The 22,910-nt window shown below is 44.4% G+C and overlaps 2 protein-coding genes across 2 annotated transcripts in view; one reads left to right on the top strand and one right to left on the bottom strand.

Annotated features, from left to right (window-relative positions):
• Nucleotides 1-8,130: 8,130 nt before the first annotated feature.
• On the top strand, nucleotides 8,131-12,083 carry GPHB5 (glycoprotein hormone subunit beta 5). The gene is made up of 2 exons (XM_053946059.1): nucleotides 8,131-8,334; nucleotides 10,081-12,083. The coding sequence occupies exons 1-2, from the start codon at nucleotides 8,131-8,133 to the stop codon at nucleotides 10,267-10,269; spliced, it is 393 nt and encodes a 130-aa protein (XP_053802034.1). The 3' UTR covers nucleotides 10,270-12,083.
• A 2,528-nt stretch (nucleotides 12,084-14,611) lies between these two features.
• Nucleotides 14,612-22,910, bottom strand: part of RHOJ (ras homolog family member J) — a 60,691-nt gene continuing 52,392 nt past the window's right edge. Inside the window, exon 5 of the mRNA XM_053945786.1 lies at nucleotides 14,612-22,309. Coding sequence (XP_053801761.1) covers nucleotides 22,163-22,309 — 147 coding nt within the window. The 3' untranslated portion in view covers nucleotides 14,612-22,162. The remainder of the gene's footprint in view (nucleotides 22,310-22,910) is intronic.

Below are 22,910 nucleotides of genomic sequence, written 5' to 3'. Positions count from 1 at the left end.
CATCTGTATGTTGTATTCATTACATGTCCAAGAAGTTCAGAGTCTTTTAGTACTTTGAGTCGAGTGGAAATCCCTGGGGTACAGTTTGGCACACACCTCTGCAAACATAACTTTTAGTCATTTACTGCTGGGTTAAAACCTAAATGGATGATCGAGGATTTAAGCAGCTGGATTTCAACATCTATTTGCCACATGCCAGCTGCAAGAAAAGCAAGCAATGATTATACTCAGCCATGATTTACATATTTGACCTTTGAACTTCAGAGGATATAGCTGACATTGTCAGAGTCAAATACTATATGAAGCTTTGTGAAAAATGAAACTTGTCTTGTTAGTCTGTCCGATCTTTATAAATTAATGTCTGGTTTGAAAGTGTCTTTAAAAAACAAATGTGTTTTGTTTTTATCAGGATTTATCTGTCTGATCTAATTAAAGTAGACATAGCTTACAAAGATAGCAGAATAAAAAGCATGCTGGAAGAAAGGCAGAGGTGTGTAGCATTAGCACCATAAAATTGAATTTGTGGTACTCTTTTCAGTTAATCTCTAGTGATTAATCCATATGCAGGAGAGGCAGGCTCTGACCTGAACTTTCAGCTCAGGTGAAATCGTTACTACTGTGACATAAGAATTAGTAAATAAGCTGTAAACTATAATGAGTGATGTTAATTAGGAAGTAATTCTTCCCTGCGAGGATGGTGAGACAGTCACAGTGTGATGTGCTTGTGGCAGTGATGCTCAGAGGTGAAAGATGGATCTTTGTTATCTCTCACTCTTCTTATCTTCCTCCCCTGGTAATTCTTCAGTTGCTGATAAGTTGGTGACTCAAGATAGACAACAGAAACCTGGGCAGCCTCTGGTACCCCGGCTGTCTCTGTATGGTGGTGGGGTTTGTTTCTGGCCTGCTGGAACATATTTTTCTTCCTGGCCTCTGTGAGCCCTGCTGGTCCCATGACATGGGATGAATCTGCACCCACAAAGAACTTGTTAAAATCAGTGGGAACAGGGTGAAGAACTGGAAATAATCTGAGTGTTTTCTGAGATCCACATTTCCCCAGGGGGTATAAAGAGTTCAGGCTGGAAGATTTGGTTCTATCTGCTTCTGACACTTCTTGCCTGTTACTGTTTAGGTCTGTGATGTGCTGAGGTTTGACTTGGCCAAGTCTCTGGGGTTTGGGACTCTCATCCTGTTTGTTTCCCTGGCTGGATTTTGATTAGTTCAATAGTTCTATGAGTTCATTCTGACAGGATTCACAGGATGAGACAGTAGCTTTGTTTCAGGAGACTTCATTTCCAGCTTTGTCTAATTTGCAAACTTCACTCATCAGGAAGGCAATGTTAAAAACGGAGCATTAGCACTGGGGGTGATGTGAGTCACACAAGGTGTCTGTTCTCCAGTGCACTGGCCATGAGCAGTAGGGAAATTACTGAATTAAGGTAATGTATCTTTGAACTTCTGTAGTTCTGACTAAGAAGATTCATCTTCAAATTCTGAGCCCAGAGCAGCTGTGTCATTGATCATTAGTCTGTCCTAAAAGACTAAAATCTCTTTTCAAAAAAGACTATTAGAGGAAAGCTATGGAGTGCAGAAGGGACTTGAGCTAAAGTGGTTACTGTCAGCCACATAAAGTTTGCATAGCAACTGTATTTATTGGAAAAATCTTTTCCACACTGTAATGAACTCAGATCAAATCTCCAGGCAATTCCCTGGTGTACAATTAGAGAGCCCAGTTCTCTCTCCCATCAATATTCAGCCAATTCCATTGGATTTGAATTCTTGAATCCAGATTCTGGGCTGAATGTGATCAGCATCATCACCATGAAGGGAGAGTTTGATAGGGAAGAAAATGTGGCTGTGTTTGATGACAATGTGAGGGTGCACATGCTTCCAAAGTGCCTGAGAAAACTGGGAAGAATGTTACCAATAGTGTGGTGAAGTGGTGTTTGATTGCTTACTATCAGGAGTTATGCTTGACAAATACACCTTTCCAGAGCAAGGATATGGCAGCCTTAAGAAATGAGTCTCCTTACTTTCCTAAGGACCATGACAAAGGAGTTCCACAGCTGGGCTTGGTGTTGTACCTTTACTCTCCTCCTTATCCATTGTGGATATGTGTTTTTGTGTTTGTCCCCTCACCACTGTATATATCACAACCCCTGAACCTTCAGGGAACTCCCCAGGAATGCCCCTGTTGCAGGTAAATCCAGTCTTTGAGAAATGCTGTCTTCTGTTAATGTTTGCAACATGTAACTTACAGCCACAGTAGAGTAGGACTCTTGAATCAATATTTGCACTAGTTAGACTGGGACAGATATCAGACAAACTGGTCCGGTCTATCACATCTTTTATTTTAAATTTTGCTGTCCTTTGCCATTGGGTCAGGATTAATTTTGTTTGAACCTGGTATTTTCTGGACAATGGAGAATCTTTACTTCCTTTTTTCGCCTTTATATTTTTCCTTCTGATTTCTACTTGCAAAGCATTTTGCTCAAAGTTTAAGGTTTGAGAAACTAGCTTTTCTGAGGTACCCTGTATATAAACATATAAAAAAGGAATTTTAGTAAATGTGTTCAAACTATAGTTTTTGTCCCTATAGTACCAAATCAGGTTTTTGTCCATACAGTATCAAATCAGGTTATGATTCAGGTTCTGAACTGAACCTGCAGTTCTGCTATGGATTTATCTTTATTGGAATTACCTTTAGGTTTTGGGTGCAATATCTGTATGTCAGAGATGTGCACTACCAAATTTTAGAAGCTTCAGCTCTTCTAGTGTTTGTAGGACCTTCATTAGTTCTCTTCTGGATTGAATCCATCAAAGCTACAAGCCTTTTTTAGCAGAAGAGTGTTATCTCTCCAGGATAGATGTGCCTCAAGCAAACAGTGGATTAGGGTTTTTTGTTACTGTTAAGCCTCACCCTTGGACTTCATTTTCCAAGTCTGATGGAAAAGGAAGAGAAGAATCGTGTCTGACAGATTCCTTATAACAGCCGTGCTGCTGAGGCAGTGTCTGTGCTGAAACAGCTGGGATTCTGCTGCAGTCAGCACAGAGCTTTTCCACAGCATTTCAGATCTGCAGGGCTGGATTTTACAGGTGTGCTCACTGGGCTGTTCTGCCATTCCTCACACAGGTACCCCCACAAGCTGCAAGAAGTGTTTATCTCCTCTGTAAGAGGGCTCATTCCCCCGAGTACTGAGTGTGGTGTGATTTACTGCCACAGCAGCCTCAAGAAATCCTCTTTCCTGACTACATTCTTCTCCCCTTAATGCTCATTCAGCTGGTGCCAGCTCGTGTTGTGTTAAGCCCAGGAAGCAAAATGAGCAGAAAGTCTTTTAAAGCAGAAGTGGCTTTGTGTGCCCGAGACCTTCAGCAGGGACTGGTGTGCTATTGTTAGCAGGGAGAGCCACATTTATCTCATTTCTGCCTGGGAACACATTTCATGATGGCTGCATTTTGCTCCCTGTGCTTGTACTTGGCAGTGTTTCTATCACAGCCTTTCAAGGAGCTTTACTTGCTGCCTTTGATTTTCATTTACAGATCAGCCGTGCCCTCTCAAGGTTAAACCTGCTTTGTCTGTCCTCCCTTTACAAACCAACTCTTTGCATTCTTTCAAATGTAGAAAATGACAGAAAGTCACACTCCAAGACAAACAGGCAACAGCTGTGGGGATGGATTAAACAATCTTAATGCACTTGTCTGAAATGCTGTTTTCAGGACATAAAGGTTATCTTTTTTTTCAAAACTACCAGCAAAGAGTAAACAACCTATTGACATAAAGTCTGATGTTAACTTGTATAAGGAAAAGTGATTCTAGTGCTGGTTTTTTTTCTTGTGAGTTCATTAAATTACATCTAACATTTATAGCTATGTATCCTACCTGATAGTTTTATGACTCACTCTGTTCTAAACTGAACCCTAACCTCTCTTGGGTGCTACCTCCTGTGAACTTGGCCAGCCATCCCACACCACCTGGATTCCTCACCCATTTCTCCTTCTGTCTTACTTTTGAACTAACACCCGCCTTTCCAGACCCCTCCTGTGACAGTGCATTAAATATCTCCTGCCCAGTCACTGACTTTTCTTGCCTGAATGGTCACCAGGCTCTTTTGGCCTGCCACAGCCTACATGGCTCTGTGCAGTGCTTATTGTGTGCAGCCACTCAGCATTGGTATGTCCCTTAGTCTGTCTCATTAAATAGCTCATCTCAGCTTCTTTCTCATGATCAACCCAATTTGAAATCCTACTGGTGTATTTATTGATTAACTTAAATGAGATAAACTCACTGAACAGTAAGACAGCAAAAACTCTGCGTGGGAAAAAGCCAGCACCCAGGCTTTTCACACAACACAATGCAAATCCTTCAGGAATTGGTGTCTGTCCCACAAACAGACAGGATTTTCTAGAGACAGAAAAAGTGAGAGTCTGCAATTTCTCTTTTGTTTCACTCTAAGAGGCCGTTCAGTACAAATGGAGATGAGAGAACAGGATCTTAGCTGGAGTCACTGAAACCAAACTGCATTACACAAAAACTCCAGCACCTGGTTTTTTAATCCATAGAAGAAGAGGGATCTGTCAAAGCTGGTTCATCTGCCATCTGGCACGTATTTCCTGTACCTGCCTCTAATCTTGGGCTGATTGTTGCTGGTACATTTCCAGAATCAAATAAAGGGGACTTAAGCTCAGTATTTTTACTTTTACATGCTTTCCCCATAAGTTAGGAACTTTTAAACTGTATATTTTTGAATAAGCTTTAAAAGTTTATTTTCTAGCTTTATTTTTGGTCAGTGAAAATTACAGAAAATTAGTTTTAGGGTTATTTTAGTGGAAAGTGATAATTTAGATTAGTGACAGGACTTGGGCTGATCCTTTTGATTTCTTGTGATCTCATTTGTCTTTGAATTTCCTGCTTTTCCCCGTTGGTTTCAATGGGGGAAAAAGGTGTCTGGGGCATTGGTGATCTGATGGAGACATTCACAACACCTCCATTCAACATTCCTCCTCCAACATCTCACCTGATCACCTTTTACTTGAACCTGGAGTCATTTACTGCCAGTGAGACTGGGAAAAATAATGAGGGAGAATACAGGGACAGATTTTAAACAACCCCTCCCTCCTAACTTTTCAATTTTTTTATTAAAAATTCTGTCCCTTCTTTTTTTTATTCTTTTGGCATCTGTTAAGTGAATTAATTATTTGAAGCAGCTGTTGCCCATGTCATGATGGCAATATGGCAACAGCACTAAATGCCTGCTGCTTTTCTGTTTTTCAATCAATCCCTTCCCTCTTTCACTTGTTCCAATCACCGTCTCCTAATTTAGACAGAAAAGGTAGACCTTGAGAGTAAATAACCAGCCTTTTACATTCTAGATTGTGTGGCTGCTCCAAGCTGAATAATGAAACCCAGCAAGTGCTCTGGGGTTCCCAGGGCTTTGAGAACAAGTGTGAGCTCTGCTGCTGCACCAAATGTGAGCTGCTGACCCTGGCAGTGAAACAAGGACCTCAAGCCATGGGTTATTTACCCTGAAAAGGGGAGAGTACCGTTGTGGTGGACCTTGTTGGGTCCTGAATGGCTCAGTATCTCTTTTCCTCAATGGCAATTTGCTGTTTTCCGTATCTCATACTACAGAAAGCCTGAATGCAATCCATCAGAAGTTTGTATTGGATATTTGTAAGGTAAATTAACAAGATCATAGTAATCACTGCTTCATATTTGATAAGATGCCTGTTCTGGACAGCAACAGATGCTGTTTTGCTTGGTTGCTGTGGTTTTTTTCTCTACTCTTTTTTTGATTTCTACTTATTTTGTTTTTCCCTTTAAGACATTGTAGCATGGATTTTATTTGAATCAAGGTTTCCCCTGGGTTTTCTATTCTCATGGCTGGGTTGTATTGCTGTGGCTGCCTCTGACAGCATCATCCTGAGGGGTCCATAATCCCTGACACTTGCCCTGTCTTTTCTGGATTGTTCTGGGTACTGGAGCTGGGAAGTCACTGTCCATCCATGGTGGAAAGGAAGAGAGGTGACTTTCCCCAGGCCACTGTGTGAGCTTATGGCTCCACTTCTTTCTCCCACTCATCTTTTATGAACTCACTGACCAGCAGGTTTTTCACAGAACCAAGCTCCTCAGCTGTTCCCTGTCCTGTGGACAGCTGAAAATTGGGTTTGCACAGTGAAGGCAGAGGACAATGGTTTTTAAATTTCCTTTCACAGTAGAGCTTACCTGTGTTTCAGCTGCCTGGCTCACCAAGAGAAGAACACTTTCCTTTCAAGCTCCCACCTCCTCCCCTCATCCCTTGCCCTTGCTTGTACAGAGAAATCAAAAAAAGATTTCTGCAGTTGACAAAAATCCAGCCAATTTTTTGTGCAAATATCTGAGAAGTCTCCCTTGAGGATGTTTACTTAGGGCTGTTAATTATAGGAATAATGATAACTTCAGAGCCAGCTTCCAATTCCTTCACAAAGGTGTTGATAATCCATTATGGAAAGGAAGATCCATTTCGCCCCAGTGCATGCTCATAATTTCACTCACCAAGATACTCCTTTTTTGATCAGATTATGAAACAATAACCTGTAATAACAATAATTCCCTTGAAGCTAATCACTGCTGGAAAGGGGAGCCTTGCTTTACAGTCAATGCCTTGGGTGATTCAAGTAAGGATCTGCCTTGATTGACAAGACCCTTTCTATAAATTTGAGCAATTAGACATCCCAGCGGCTGCTGGGGAGATCTACTGGTCACAAAACTGACAGAGATTGCAGTGCAGGTCTCCTGCTGCTCACCCTGACATCCTGAAACACCATCTGCAATTTAAAACTGCAAAAGGAATTCTGACTCCAACGAGTTAGGTGAGTGCATGTCTGTGTTTCCTCCCTGTCATGGCTCTGGCTCATGAATAAAGCAGCAGGATTTGCTAAAGTGGCAAAGGATAAATGTTTGGTTTGTCCTGAAGTTTGTCTATTTTGCTATACATATATTTTTTTTTTAAATAAGGAATTTTAGCATTTTTTTACTCTCTTGAAGGTTATATATAATCATACTGTCTTTAATCACGTGTAAGACTCTAGTGTATACATGGTGACATATATGCTGCAAACATCATGTGCTGATCTAGAGCTCTGATTTAGCAAATTTAAATCATTTTGTTTAAGTTGAGCCTAGAGACTCAAGCATCAGCCAGTGGCAGTCCCAGCTCTCTTAATTTTGATCTGTCCAGCTGAGGACAGCACACACCTGTCTGTGCCCCATGCAGTAGCTTTCTCAAAATTCAGTGTCAAATCTGGGGTTTCTAAGACAGATGTATTTAAATGCAGTGATAGTATGTGAATTGTAAAATGGGCCTCGTGGCTTAGAGCTACTTCCCAGCTCTCTTTTTTTTTTGACGGAGGAGCTCTTCCAGAGAAGTTGCTTCCTTTCTTTGCTGAGACAGAAGGTCAACAGGTATCGGAGGGTCTTGGTGTGTGCTGGGCTGCTCAGATGTGAGGAGTTCAGGGTTCCTCTGGTCACCTGGGCTATGTCCCCCCGTCTGCCCAGCTCTGATCACTGGCTTGGCAGCCTGGGCTGGGTCTGAGCTGTGCTGAAGGCACATCCAGCCCCTCTGGCTGCAGCCCTGGGAGAGGAATGGCACCACTCCAGTGTACTGGGTGCTGGCACTGGCAACTCCAGTAACACTTCTGGGAGATGCTGAGGTTATAGCACAAATTCAGGGATGCTTGGCTCCCAACTGTGCAGCTCTTGGCTTTGTGTGAGCTCAAGACAGCCCAAGCAGGGTGGTAGAAAGGCATATGCTGCAAAACAAATCTGCAATATGGAGATTTCAGTGGGGCTGAAGCATGGGCTGGTGACTTTATGTCTTCCAGGCAAACTCCCACTGCTCTGCAGGGAAAGCCTTCACTTCACACTGCCGCATTCTGTGACAGGTCTTTTTATGGAGATTTTCCACTTCTGGGAGTAGTGACCCCTCATTCCTCCACCTGCCCCTCTTCTCCCAGGCTGATCGAGGATGGGTAACCCTGTGTTTGAAGGGAGGAAGGGCTACCCCCGCTTCAGCAGAGCCCATCCAGTTGCACTTCTTGCCTGCTGGGCTCTGCTGGCTCCCCCAGCCCTCCTCTCCTCTCCCTTCTGCCCTCAGCATGAAGCTCCCCTGGCTGATCCCGGGAGCTCTCCTTGTCCTGCTGCTGCCCGGCCGCGCTGCCGCCACCAAGGCCTCGGCCCTGGACCTGCGGACGTTCGTGGGCTGTGCCGTGAGGGAATTCACCTTCCTGGCCAGGAAGCGCGGCTGCCGCGGGCTCAGGGTCACCACGGACGCCTGCTGGGGACGCTGCGAGACCTGGGAGGTGAGGCTGTGGCCCAGGGACATCCCTGGCTGGTGCTTGCCCCCCCCCTAAAAAAAGCCCTCTGGAGACAGCCACCCACAGTGTCCTGCTCCGCGTTCCCCCGGCTGCGCTGTCAGCCTTTGTCGTTGGATGTCCCCTCCCTCCTGCCACTGCCCCACGGGGGAATGGAAGCCATGTGGTGATATTAATGAAGCACTTATGTAATGCTCTTACTACGCAGTCTGAAAGCCTCTTACAGCTTGAACACTTAAGGAGAGGGGGACTTTATTACTTCGCCTGGAAAAAAAGTATTCCTTGGAGATTAAGATGGAGCTCCCGATTAATGGGTAATATATTTTGTTCCAAAATGCAGATCCCAAAGATAATGTCTGTTTCTAATTTGGTCCCATTTTAAGTCACAGCCCTGTATAAATATGAAGTACTTAAGTTTTAGGGGTGTACAGAGGGAGAAAGAAAGAGCATAAGTTCACCCACACACATGTCAGAGAGGAAGTTTCTGACTCGCTTTGCCGTTCTGCAACTGGAAAGCTCAAGGGGCTGATCCCCATTTAATTTATTCAGAAAAGCTTGAGTAACTCAGAGGGATTTTGTCCACATGAAGACAAGGACTCTACATAAGTGACCAGAGGAGGAGCCAGGGTCTGTGTGCCAGCCCTGACTCCCTTTCTTCATGACTTGGTGGGATGAGGGGAAGGGCAGTGGCCAGATTCCACGCTGGGATAAGGTGCCTGTGAGGGATCTCTGGACCCCTGCTTCCCCCTGCTCCCAAAATCAGACCTTGCAGCCTCTCCTGCTGTACTGCAGAACCCCCAGGGTGTAGTTCAGCTGAGTGGGTTCAACAACTTCCAGAAGGCACCATGATGTGTTTGGATGGGCCTTTTTAAGAAGGAGCATTTCTGCACATCTTCTTGCTGAAATGTTGTATTTGTTCTCTCCCACTTCTTGGTTCCCAGGGAAGGCTCTTTGCACAGCACAGAGGCAAAGAAAGAAATTGAAATGTCTCCTGGCTGGGAGACATTAGGCAGTGGGCTCCCATTCCCTGCTGCCCATTCCTGGTGTCTTTAGAAAATGACCTCTGTTAAGGAGAAACTGATTTTTCAGCAAAACCAATGCCACTGTGATACCACATGGCAGGGTGGGTTTCAAGGCTTTCTCCCATCATCTTCTGATGGCTGAGGTCTCTGGCCAAGCTGATTTTCTCCAGAGGAATTGCAGACTTCTATGCTGGCTGCTGTGCTGAGAGCTTTCCCCACAGTGTACAGCCATTGGGATTTGTGGGAAGTGCAGCCTGACAGGGAAGACTGGTCTGGCTGAGCAAAAACCCCAGCCCTTGGCACGTGGATGCACCCCTGCTCTTAGCTTGTGCACATGAAGGGTTTTGCTGGAAAGAATGTGTTTAATGGAAAATCAATGCTCTTGGAAGAAAGCAGCTGCTTTTGGCAGCATTTGGTCGAAACACTCATACTCTGCTAAAAAACAGCTTTTGGGATAATTTTTGTCTTCCTTCAAGCAGGTTTTAATTGGAGCTTTATGATTTAAGCAAACTGAAACACATACATGCACCCACTCCCCTCCATGGCAGGGCTCCAAGAGACGAGCGTTGAAGGATGTAGCCTAAAATTTATTTCCACGGCCCCTTCCACCTGATCCAGTAGCTCCTCTATTCACACAAAATCACCTTGAGGAAACTGGGGCTCCAGATGTTTGCCTTGCATCTTGCCTGAGGCCAGCATTTCTCCCCTGCAGAGACCGATCCTGGAGCCTCCTTACATCGAGTCCCACCACCGGATCTGCACCTACAACGAGACCAGGATGGTGACGGTGAAGCTGCCCAGGTGTGCTCCTGACGTGGACCCCTTCTACACCTACCCGGTGGCCATCCGCTGTGACTGTGACATCTGCTCCACTGCCACCACCGAGTGTGAGACCTACTGACCTCCTGTCCCAGCTTGGGCAAGGAGGGGACAAATTCTCCCCCAGCTTCATACCCTTGGCACCTCCAGCATTCTGGAGGGTGTTAATCAGCCCAGAATTTGATCTCGCCCTGTAATGCTCCTGCTCACTGACTTTTCTTGTCAGATGAGGTTTAATCCCCTCCCCTTATGCTGCTCAAAGCATTATTGCTGTAGAAACCCACAGCCTTACAATAGCAAATCCCGTGGTAAAAAGAAATGTTGCAGTTTCCCTTCCTCCTCATGAGCTTTTCACTCTCTGTGACCTTTCTCCCTGCACAAAGTGCACATGGACTGAACAGCCACTGGGGTGTGGAAGCACCCCACAAAGGCATTGCCTCCTCCACAACAGCCTGATTCATCTGGGGTTTAGCTTCTTCCCAGTAACATAAATGCAGTTACCAACACTTCCACCACCTCCCCCTCCCAGCCCCATTAGTTAATCTTACCCTGCAGTCATTCAGGAGTAACAGTCAAAGAAAAAGGTCTCAAGGCCAATGAAATGGAAATAAGTATTCAGATTGCTACCTTGAAATTAGGGAGAATGCATACTCGGCCCTGACTCAGCCAAGGACTTAAGCTCATGATTAAGTGTTTTGCTTAATATCAGCAGACTTTTACAGTTAAGCATGTATTTCAGTGCTTTGCTTTATTGGAGCTATTTTGTTGAAAAAAAAATTACCTCACAAGGGACAATTCCTGAAAAAAATTAAAAAAAGAGAGATACACATTATGTGCAGAACCATCTGCTTTTGTCCAGGAATTGGAGGGGAAAGGACTTCACGTGGAATCAGTGAGACTCTGCAGAGCCCAAGGCATCTCTCCTGACAGTTTCCAGAGTCAGAGGGACCAAGCCAAAATGCAATGATCATGGTTTGGTTTCAGCAAGCCCCTGGCTGAGGTGGTGGGAAAGAGAGGGCTAAAGAAGGGTGTTCTCACAGCTCCCTGAGCTGCTCAGCTCCGTGGAGACCTGCTCCTCTGAGGGTGCACACAGAGCTGGGGGACAGCCAGATGTGCTTGCAGGAAAGCTGTGGAGTGTCCAGTAATGGTGGGTGAGACAAGTCCAGCACAGGAAAGAGAGCAGACGTTCCACATGACACTTCACACCTCCTCAGACCCACTCTTTACAAACTAGGGGGACACCTGGGAGCTGCCACAAGAGCCCCCTGTGACCACAGCCACACAAGTGCCTTTGTTCCCTGGTTCCCACCTGCAGGAGGACACACTCACATTCATCCCTCATTTCTCCCCTGAGCAAAATGGGAAATTAAGTGAATGAAGGAAGATTTTCCAAGTGGGAGAGGCCCAAAGGAGCTCACAAAACAAAGACACCTTCTCAGATAGCCATTGGGAGAGAACTGCTGCTCAGAGTAATACCTGCACCTGTCTCCTCCCACTCAGTGCCTTGTCTCCTGGATGCAGTCACCTTCATTTACAGAAATGCATGCTTGAAACTACCCCAGGTGTCCTGTCCACACTGAGACAGATTTATTTTAACCTGTAATTTATTGATTGATATAATTTTTTCAATCTGAAAAAGCTGTACTATGAGTGAGTAGGAAGATCACCCATTCTGTAATTCTGAATAGAGACTGCTATGTCCAACAGCAGCAGAAGCAGTTTTTTTTTGCTGATGGAGAGTTTAAGTACCCTTTAAAAAGTCCTCATGTTTTGTTTCAAATTGCACCTCACGATCCCTCTAATATTGTCAATTGCCATTACAGTTATTATGGGAAACCTGCAAATTGTTTTGTGTCCTTAATAAACCTCAAAACTGTAGTATGGAAGCAATTTCAAGCAATGTGTCCCTCCTTTTCTGTGTGTAGACATTTTTCACGTAGAATATCTATAAGCTCCTACAAACTCTTTGCCAGAGCTGTGAACACCTGCAAAACATCTCCTTGGTGTGAAGTCATTTCCTTCACTGAATTTCTCTGATGGAGTCTGGCTGTGCTGCAGTCTCAGGATTAGAAGCAGGGTTAGAAAGTGGCAACCTTCCTTCCTTTGCAGCCAGCAGGAAATCAGGGCTGTACCCAGACACGGTGAGACAGTAGAAACCTCAGCAAGTGATCAGAGCAAAACTCTGCAGGGTGGGAAAAGGGTTTTGACTGATGCAGCCAACCTGGGGGACAGAAGGGGGAGGTGGGAAGGATGTACTGACTGAAACCAAAATGCCACTTTGAGATGTTCTTTCAAGGAGGAGAGCAAAAGAGATGCTGTGGATCTGCCCTGAGTGACAGAAGACCAATCAACACCAGATTGCAAATGTGGAACTCCCCAGAAGTTGTTACACTAGTAAGCCTTAACTTTGTTAAATTCACATCAGTTTTCATATTTAAAATCACAGACTAGTTTGAGTTGTTTCTGGTCCAGCCTGCCTGCAAAGAGCAGGAACATCTTCCACTACACCTGATTCCTCAGAGCCCTGACCAACCTCACCTAGAATATTTCCAGGGATGGAGCACCCACCACCTCTCTAGCCAGTGTTTCACCATCCTCACTGTAAAACACTTGTGTAAATCAACCCTCTTTTTTTAAAAACCATTACTCCTTGTCCTGTCAGAAATTGTGAACAGATCTTTAGTTTTCATATCCTTAATGCTGCAGCTGGGGTGGTACATCCTGCCCAGAATTTGTAGGCAGTCAACACAGCCCACATGTTTCAGAGCATGAGAAGCTTCTTCCCAGGCAGATGTCACCTCCTTGGGAGCATTTTAATGCTCTTTAAAGCCATGGATTTAGATGTCACTACCCAACCTGTCCAAAACAGTTGAACAGCTTGTCTGTCTTTGGTATGTGTTTGCAAGGAGTGTTTGTCACAAAGGCCATGGCACTCAGGTGTTCTCTCTCCCACAAAAAGCAGTGATTTCTTTGTGCCTCAGTTTCCCTTTTTCAACACTGGGAATGATGCTACAGATGATTTTTTCTTCTCTACAGTGTGTTGTGCAGTGTACAGGCTGTAAGGCCCCTTGTGCCCAGTCACATCTGCATCCTTCAGGGCACTCAGTGCCTCAGGTTTATTGTGGCTCATTGAACCTGAACAGCAATGGTCACTGCCATGCACTGCTTTGATTTGTCAAAATGTCTCCTGTTCCATGACAGCCACAGCAGTCCAATGGCCCTGGAAGCTCAGCTCCCCTGCAGCTGGTGTGCCCAGCCTCAATGACCATGCCAGAAATCAATATATTTACCCCACCTACAGAGCTGAGTTGCCATGAGAGGGAGGGCAGGATGCCTCTTTGGATGGGTGTTCCCTGCACTCACTGGATTTCTCTTTGGGAGATGGGACAGGCAGCTGCCTCCTGCTCTCATTGTACCCACACGAAAACACTGGAACCAGCACCCAGGCTCAGAGCAAAGCCTGCCTCACCCAACATCCTGCCAGGAAGTGTAGCCAGCCATGGCTATTCAGGGAAATGTGAAAGCATCAGGGCTGCATGGCTCCATCCTTCCCTTGGCTACTTCCACCCAGCCTTATCTGCCAGCAATTTAGGAATTTTCTGCTGTGGGGGATGCCTATGGCACATTGCTGTTAACCCCAGACATGTGGGTCCTCTGTGCCACTTCTTCCTAGATAAAATCAGGCCATGGAAAGTCTGGTGAGTAATGCCACCTTCCTCTGGGAAGGTGAATAAAATGTATTCCAGGCTATGTGCTGTGCTCTCTTGGATTGTCCTGGCTCCTCTGAGGACGTATCCATTTATAGCAGCCAGGGATTTGGGCTGCAGTGCCTTTTTATTAGGAATAAACCTTGATATGCATTGCCTTTTCTCTGCAAGTGCTGCAAGCAGGGCTAGTTAAACCTGCTGAGGTTCACAAGCTGCAGAAACATGAAAAGAGCCTTCCTCTGGTGAAATTTGCTTTGGTCCAACCAAGATGGGGGATGTTGTTCAGGAATGGTGGGATTTCTAGGTTTAACTTGAAGACCAGACCAGCTGGTCAATGAGATTGCTTCTGGTCCTGAAACGAATTTTAATGAACATCTGGGCAACAAAGGCACTTTTTTTTTGGGTAATTAATTTTGTTACTTTTTAAAAAACAAGATCCACATCTCTGCACCGAACCCCTGGAAGACTGGAGCCAGTTATATTCTTATTTCCAGACCAGCAGGGCTGTCTTTCCTCCTGTAAATTCTTCATCACCATGAGCCTTTAACTTTCCCTCTTGACTCTACCTGCCCTGGCTGCTGGACCACAGGGTGCACAGCTCATCATCTTCCTTGCCAATGTGTTGGTAGGTGTTTTTCCTACCTGAAAGATGCACGTGATTTAACATCTGGGAAAATAAACACAACAGCACACCTTCCCAAAAGGATGCTGTCAAAATACTTTGAAATACATTTATTTTGTTAAAATAAACTATGTACAATAAACGATATTAATGTGCATTACAATATACAGTAATTACATGTTTAAAAGATGATAAACAAGAGAGTACAGAATTATGTGCTGTAAATAGGAAATTAATAGTGTTTACATGATTTTTAAACTATGCAGAATGCATTTGCTTGAAAACTGAATTTCCTTGGTTTGAAATTGTTTTGCTTTGAACTCTGAAGATTTGGTTAATCTTTGGAAAAAAGACATGCCACTCAAAAGTCAGACATACTGTTTTAGTGCCCATCCTTTGGTTTCACCAGCCCCATATTCCAGCAATATTGCACACAGCAAGTTTTAAGAGAGAAAAATTCAGTTGCTTACATCAAGTAAGTGACTCTTTCTCCTAACTGGCTAAAACCTGATTGGTGATGAGTTAAGTCCTGATTTCTGTTGAGGTCATTACATCTGCTTCACAAACTCAATCTGAATAACTTGTTGAACTGTTAGTTCTACGCATTTTTAAGGAGTAATTTTAAGTACTACTATTAAGTAAGTACAAAAAGAAAGGAATGAAATGTCCTTGTCTTTGTGTTCTTGGGGGAGCAGAGAATCTCTGTGCAGTGAAATTTTTGCATTTGTAGAAGTGCATCAACATCATGACACATTAAACTGGATTCAGTTGTCCTCACACTCCATCTCCCTGCTCCTCTCTGCAGCCTTCTTTGAAGTCCTCCCAGTCTCTAAGTGCTGCTGAGCCCCAGGTACCCAGGTGTGACTCCACGGAGGCATCTTCCAACCCATTCACCAGCCTCAATCCATATTTTTTGGGGCATCAGGGACACCATACCATGTCTTCCTCTGTAGCATTTCCCACCTGGCACCCTGGGTCACTTCTGCTCATGAGTGAAGAAGACTTTGCCAGTGTCTTTCCCCTCTCACATAACTTTTTGTTATTGCTTGCTAGTGAATTAATATTTACAAGCTTGGGGAGAGTTTGGGCTCATTTGCTCCGTGCTGACAGAGCAGTTCAGTGCCTGCCAGGTCTGTGATGCAGTTAGAGCAGCTGCCTATTTAGGGGAAAAATACTGAGAGAGACGACATGATAGCCACACTCTGGATATGATTTACCCACAACTACTTTGACAGACATCAGACAATTTTTTCTGCATGTTATCAATACGAACAAATGTTGTGTTGGAAGATCTGGAAACTGTAGACTGATGACAGCTGTTTACTCTGAATTTATTAACCTCCAATCAAAGTCAAAATTCACCAGAGTTGGTATCAGTGAGAGCTCAAACTGATCTTCAGCAAAACCACATCAAATCTGGTGTCCTGAAGGGCATGAGATGAAATTAAGTGACAGCAATGAGTTTAGGGTCTTTAAGCAAAGATAACCATATGTCTTGTTAATAAAATGTAACTTTCATCTTCAGCTCAGTAGTGGTTGAACTGAGGCTTTTCAGATCCAGCCTCCAAAGGTGAGATCAGCAAAGTCTTTAGATGCCCCAACTCCTTTCAGGAGTCCTTAACCAGCTGCCAGAAGGTATAAAGGATTCTTGGACCTGGCTCAGTGTATCTGTGTGCTCAAAGCTTGGTCAGCCAAAATAAAAGGTCAGAAAAGGAGGAAATATAAAGACTCTCAAACATTTTCCACATTAGTCGTGTGTGGACCCCATTGAAATTTTCCACTGCCTTCTTCAGAATTGAAATGATGCCAACATAGAGCATCCTTGAAAACCCCACCCTACCATTATAGTTAGAAGCAGCCAAACACTGCATTATGGTCTGTACAATCTGAAAAGGGATGAGGATCCATATTTTCAAAGTTGAAGAGATTTTTCACCACTGACAGCAATTCACATGATTTTTTACTTGTTGCTCTGGGTTTCTGAACTAATTTTCCTCTTACAATGAGCTTCTGACTCTTTTTGCTGTTGTGATGTGGCTCCTGAAATGGCCCAAGAGAACAGATTTTTTTTATTCCCATGTTTCTGAAAGCTTTAACTGAAACAAAGAAAAGAGAATTTGAAGAGTTTTTGTTGTTGCTGTTCTACTTACGGGCATCCCCGTAACATCTTAAAATTAAATTTAAGGTTTAGGATCAAACTGACTAATTGTTGCTCTGGGCCCTGATTTTGCAGCTCTCCCCCGAAGAAGAAGTGATTCTGTTGCATTCATGACTTCTAATTGGTGATTTTGTCCTGACTTTTTGATGCAAAAATATTTCTATTCCTGTTTTGTTTTGATAGGTGAAGACAGCTGAGATCACAAGCCACTACCAAAATCAGTGGGAGGCTTTTTCCTGCTTTCAGATGGTCTTTATTCACAAGGAGGAAAATAAACATTCATAGTGGAAATTTGTCTTCATTTTTGCAAAGAGCTCAAATGTGACAAGAAGTTATCTGACGTAGGTCACTCCATGCTCACCTCCTGTCACAGCAGATGCTCCTCCAGTCCTATAGAGTTGTGAACCAACAAAATGTTCTGTTATTTCCAGATTTTCCTTTTTTTAATGTAGGATAAAACAACATTGCAGGTCCTCCTCAGGGAAAAAGAAAATACATGGAGAAAGGCATGTGCAGCCACATTCCTACATTCTACCTCTTTGTTTAAAAAATAGTCCCTGGGCCAATGTGAGCATATGGATTGCTTTGTTGAAGACAAATGTGCTTTTAGACAATCCTGGCCTGAGACAGATTGATGCCACTGCAAATTATTTTTAATCCAGATGAGGTTTCCATGTGGTGAGTCAAGAGGTATTTGCTTTGTCACTTGGGGAAAAAAAGGTACAGGAAAAGGTCACGGGCTCTAAGCAAGTTATAAAAGCAGATGGGCATCTCTCATATATGAATTGAAGGGAGATATAGGCAGCCCAGGGAAGTGATTGAGTCACCACTCCTGAAGGGATTCAAGAGAACACAGGCCACCACCACTAGAGCAGCTGGCAGAGGTTTTCTGGTAATTAAACTGCAAGGATGGATCACCAATCAGCCTCCCTCATGACCTGAGCAGTGCCAGTGGGATTGAGTGAGACATGAACAACTTGGAGACAGGTCCTTGTGAAGAGAGATTCTCTTCAGTATGAGGAGGACTGCCGAAATCTGTCCCTTTAATGAAAGTATGTGGAATAACTTTATTTCATATTTAGATGCAGTGCTATATTTAATTCTGTGTCTATTTTGAATGCTCTGAGTGCTTCAAAAGAGAAAAAAGGTGACAAATATCAACGTCAGCTGCTGAAATGATTGTTTTGATTGTCATAATGGGCTTGGGGTGAATTCTGAACCTAGACAGGACATATTTCCAGTTGAACAAATGAGAATGGACCTGAGTGGGGTTAGAGCCTTGTTTCTGCCTTCTCCACAACTTTTCAGAGCTCTGGGAAGCACAGGACAAACTGTGAGTTTTTGTGGGACCTCCTTCAAGTCATGCTGGAAGTGGCAGGACTGTCCCAGTTCCACTGTCCTGGTGTTTCACAGGGCTCTGAAGGGCAGAGGCACCGGTAGGTGGTTTTAATGTGGTAGCAACTCTCTGATGAATTGAGATCTCTCTCAAATACCTCTAATATCTCATTGCAGGGGTTTGCATTAAAATACTTTGGGAACTCTCTTTGAAAATGCAGCTTCAGGTAAAGAACTCTCGGTACAACAGGAAGGTTTCAGAAGAGGCCAAAGGAGATGAGTTTTACAGGATCCAGCAGGTTTCCTGTAAGTTGTGAGTGCTTTTGAAATGACAGCAAACTATTAGCAAAGGCAGGTCTGTCAGAAAAGGCTTTGACATCAGCTGCATTAAGGGGACGTTGTCAAATAAGTTCCAGGGATGGTTTCTAACCTTTATGACTCTCCTTAACAGTGTTCCTTTTAAGGTGAAATTGGGATCTGATTTCTAGCTCATCTCACAGTGAGTAAACCCATCTCCTTTCACCTGGCAGTCCTTTATTGATTTTCTTTCCTTATTACTAATGGTGCCTGAAAAATAACTTGAAGTATATATCTGTGGCCTGATGCCTGCACTTGCACTATGTCTGGTGTTGTGGTTTTTCTGAAAATAAGCTTTACTGCCTGTTCACACACCATCTGCTGCTTTTAAAAAAGGCATTAGGTATGACTTGCCAGATAGTCAATGACTCTCCTTACATCTGCCTACAATCCCTTTCTAAAGCCTCTTAGCCTGTGCTGTCCCTGCCTCTCCCAAAAAATAGTGTAACAGGGCAGATCCTTGAGAAATTGCCACATTTCATGGACAGGTGTGTGTACATAACCTAACACAGGAGTAATGTTTATGGGACCTGCATTAAACATGGCTTTTCAGAAAACATTCATTTTGCTGGAAGAAAATTTAAAATAAATGGAGTGCAGAGGCATTTCTCAGTGGATTGTGACCACTGTCTCTCTCTTGCAGCTCCCAGAATTCAAATTTTGCTCAAAATCAGTTTGAAAAGCTTGAAAGTTTACCACCTCACAAGCGTGACACGCTCCATTTTGTAAGTGCAAAGAAACCCCTGCTTAGCCTTAACATTTTTTGTATGTGTATTAACACTTTTCTATCCACTTCCTCTATGCAAGGATTTGTTCAGGATGCTGCAGTTTAACACATTAGGACAGCAGCATTTTAGCTTCTCCATCACCATATGTTTTGTAGGTTATTTCCCTCAAACCACTGCAGTTACATTAATGCTACAACTTCCCACTTGATTTTTGATTTTACTGCTGATCCTATGCCGTTCCATTAAGATTAACAATCACCCCTGGTACTCAGTGGTGGGCAAAAAACCAATTTGATTATTTGTGGCATTCCCTGATGCATGCCAGAGTGCTCCATTTCACTTTTCCAATGTGCTCCTTGTGTTAGGATGAACTTAGCTGTCACTCTGGATTTTCTCTTTCCTCTATTTCCACATTTTTTAAAGCTCTAAGAAAACCAGGCATCTCCAACCTGAGCATTTGCATTGTGCTTCAGCTAAACCAGACTTCACCTTCTTCCACCAGAGACTCATACATCACTCTCCAGCAACCTACATGAGCTAAACCCATCATCCTAATTAATTGCCACTGAAGTAAAAGGCAGCACAATGCAGATATAATTTCCCTGAAATCTGTTAAAGGCTTTTTTGTTGTTGTTGTTTCAGTGGACTTCTAGTCATGTTGTAAGCCTAAATATCAATTTATTCAATCAATCCATGCCTAGTTCTCCTCAGACTCCTCTAATATATTTTTACATGTTACAGTTCAGCTGACAGACAGTGTCCTGTTGAGGTGAACACTCACTGCTCTGCCTGGGGATGGACACAAACTCTGTGGCATGGCATGGACCCCTGCACCTCACTCTGAGCTGGGCTTTAGCAGCCAGGCCATCTGAAGTAAATGCCTGGGACATATTAAAACCAAACAGAAAATATGCACAAAAAGTCACCAGCAATGAGGGGAACTTGTCTGTCTTGGGTATGGCACAGCTGTGTTTTCATCCATGTTTGTGTGCAAGGGGAAAGGGATGGTGAGTGGAAGCCACTGGGTAAAAAAAGAGCAAAGCATTTGCCTCGAGTCTGACGGCTTTTGTCAGAGAGAACTGTTGATTTCTACCTGGAAATGTTTTGGGGTGTCAGAGCTGCTTTCTGTAGCTGTCCATGGTAAACTGGGGTTGGAGTTAGATGATCTTTGAGGTCCCTTCCAAGCCAATTTAATCCAATTGTATGAAATTGAATTTGTGCTGGAGGAGGAGCTCAGATCCATGAGCCTGGTCCTGATGCAGGACTGGGCACTGCACCAAGCTTGTCCTTTCCACGTGCCCTGGGTGCTGCTCCCACGGCCCTGCTGCAGTCACTCTGGGCAGCAGCAGGTCTGCAGTTGCCTGGTTTGTCTGGTGACAGGTGTGTTTTCAGTCAGGACACCGTGCTTCCCAAGGGCTGCCAGCCTCGTGGGATGAGGTGCAGAGGGGAGCAGGGCTGTGTCCCTGGGCTGGGACTGTTGTCCCACTGCTGTCACTTGCTCCCTCCTGACACTTCTGGACACGCTGGCTACAGACACAGCTTCTGCAAGGAGTTACATCTTCAAATCTGTGTGTGCTGGTGCTGGGATTTCCTGCTTGGGGAATGAAATCCATGACAAGACAGTCTTGTGGCACTGCCAGGGCGCCCAGAGGCAGCTGCAAGTAACAAGACACCCTTGAGTTCACCTCTGAGTGTCTGTGTGCTGCGATGTGCAAAGCTGCAGGGTCCTGCGAGAGGCTTTAGTGACAAGGCACAATTTCCCCAGCAAATTCCCAGGGGGAGATCACAGGAGCTTCCCTTCCCCTATGGGCTGGGCTTCTCATCTCCATGCTGTTGGCTGCAGCCCATCAGCTGCCACTCGTGGAAAAGTCCACTCCTGAGGACTGCAGCCACACTGTGGAACAGCACTCTCTGTGAGAATGGAAAAATGGGAGCAGAGAGAGAAGAAACAAATGGGAGGAGGGAGGCTTACAAAAAGTCAACAAGTTCACAACTCCACTTTGATGAGGTTTTTTACAGCAATACTTCATAAAAAAAGGATAATTTTAAGGCAATTGGATCACCTCAAAGCACTTAAAGTCGGTATGACCTTTGGCTTTTTTTTTTTTTTTTTTCTATTCTTGGCTGTTGGGTGAGATGTAGAAATCCAGCTGATCTATAAGGTAAATTCTCAGTTGCCATGGCAATGTGTCTCATTCTTGTTCTCAGTTGGAAGAGAGATTGTTCCATGCTGCTATTTCATGTCTAGGGCAATATTCTTTGGTGGCAGAATTTCTTTGTTTCAGTACATTAATGCTACAACTCTGTGCTTCCTTTCCCAGCTTACGGAAACATGGCTCAGCCTGAACATTCCTGTGTAAAAATACAGTTATTTGCATTTTTTTTTAGTTGTAAGAACATTCCTTGAGTCTGGAGGTAAATGTTGATCCATTTTGATAGCTTGGGTGCAGCAACATCCTGATGCTGTGAAGTTTCACCATTAAGTGAAAACAAACTGGAATCACTCCACCTTTGCTTCCATGTGGTTTGAACAAACTAAAGTATCTCCTGAACTACCAAGTCTTATAAAAGAAAAGCAATTTTAAAGTACATCCTACCTATAGTGTATATCTTACATATTAGATTTCTACAGATCTCCATGTGCTTTCAGTCAATTCAGATTTAATTCCTAAGGACTGCAAATTCCTAATTTTGATCAATTCTTACTTAAGGCCACAAAAGGAGTTTCTCCTGTTTCTTTTGATGTCTTTAGCTCTTTGTTTTGTCACAAGCCACCTTCATCTTATTCCTAAGGTGGGGAGCCAAGCAGGCATCCTGGTTTCTGTTGGTGCAGTCTGCAGCAGTGGGAACAGGCTGCAAAACAGCTCTGGAGGGTTAGGAAAGCACAGAGACAGGAGTTGGCCAAGGGTGATACAGCCTGGAGGTTTCACAGAATGGAGAGCTCCTATATTTGGGTAAGAAGGACCCTTTTCTGGTCATGCTCCCCATTTCAGTTGTGTGTGGCCTTCATTGCCTTTCTAACCTGCTTGGTTGCACTGAACTCAGCTGGCTCTGCTTCCTGGGGGACGTCACACAAGGGTGCAGCACCTGTGGCACTTTGCACAGCGCTTCTTCTTCTTCTTGGGGTGGAAGATGGTCATGATTGCCTCGTCAAAGACAGTCTTAAGGCCTTTCTGTGTGAGTGCTGAGCACTCCAGATAGCACTGGGCTCCGATCTGAAAGAGAGGAGGGAAAATGAGAGTGAGTATCCACTTTTGGGAGACACAGAGTGACGCTGTTCCAGCATCTTTCTACATTTAGAAAGGGGTCAGACCATTTCTCTGTTTTGTGTCTGGCTGCCTGTGGGGTGAAGGGACAAGCTCACATGGTTATCCTGAGCAAGAGAGCAGGAATCAGCATCAACATGAGTATCTCACCAGATTGGGGGTGAATTCCCTGCACAACTCTCCAGAGAGAAGGAGGCTGCACCCATGTTTGAGGGCTGGACCAGGAGCTTGGCCTCCTGCCTGTGCAGCTGGGGAAGCTTCTGAGGAAATTCTGGGTTGTAGCTGAACCCCTTCACACACTTGGTTCTTCTCCCCTGGACTGTCACTCTCGTGTCCTGCCTTGCCCTGTCCCAGGGAGCTGCTACCTGGGGAGGGCTTCCAGCTGGCTTCTGGGAATGGGGAAGCATAATTTTGAGATGGGATTCTCCTGGGTATGCTGACATGACACAAACACCCACAGAGGCCTGGGAAAGCAGCCTCAGCTTATTCAGCAACCTTGTGGCTTATTCAGCTTGTTCTGCTCATGGATGCTCATGGGACAATAATAGCA

Source organism: Vidua chalybeata, chromosome 6 (assembly GCF_026979565.1).
Source record: "Vidua chalybeata isolate OUT-0048 chromosome 6, bVidCha1 merged haplotype, whole genome shotgun sequence".
NCBI lineage: Eukaryota > Metazoa > Chordata > Aves > Passeriformes > Viduidae > Vidua > Vidua chalybeata.
Note: the sequence above shows the minus strand (reverse complement) of the source record. Positions and strands in the feature narration are given on the sequence as shown.

Coding starts and splice junctions, on each gene's coding strand:
- GPHB5 (XM_053946059.1), top strand. CDS start 8,131: ATGAAGCTCCCCTGGCTGATCCCGGGAGCTCTCCTTGTCCTGCTGCTG. Junction 8,335..10,080: donor GACGCTGCGAGACCTGGGAG/GTGAGGCTGTGG, acceptor TCTCCCCTGCAG/AGACCGATCCTGGAGCCTCC.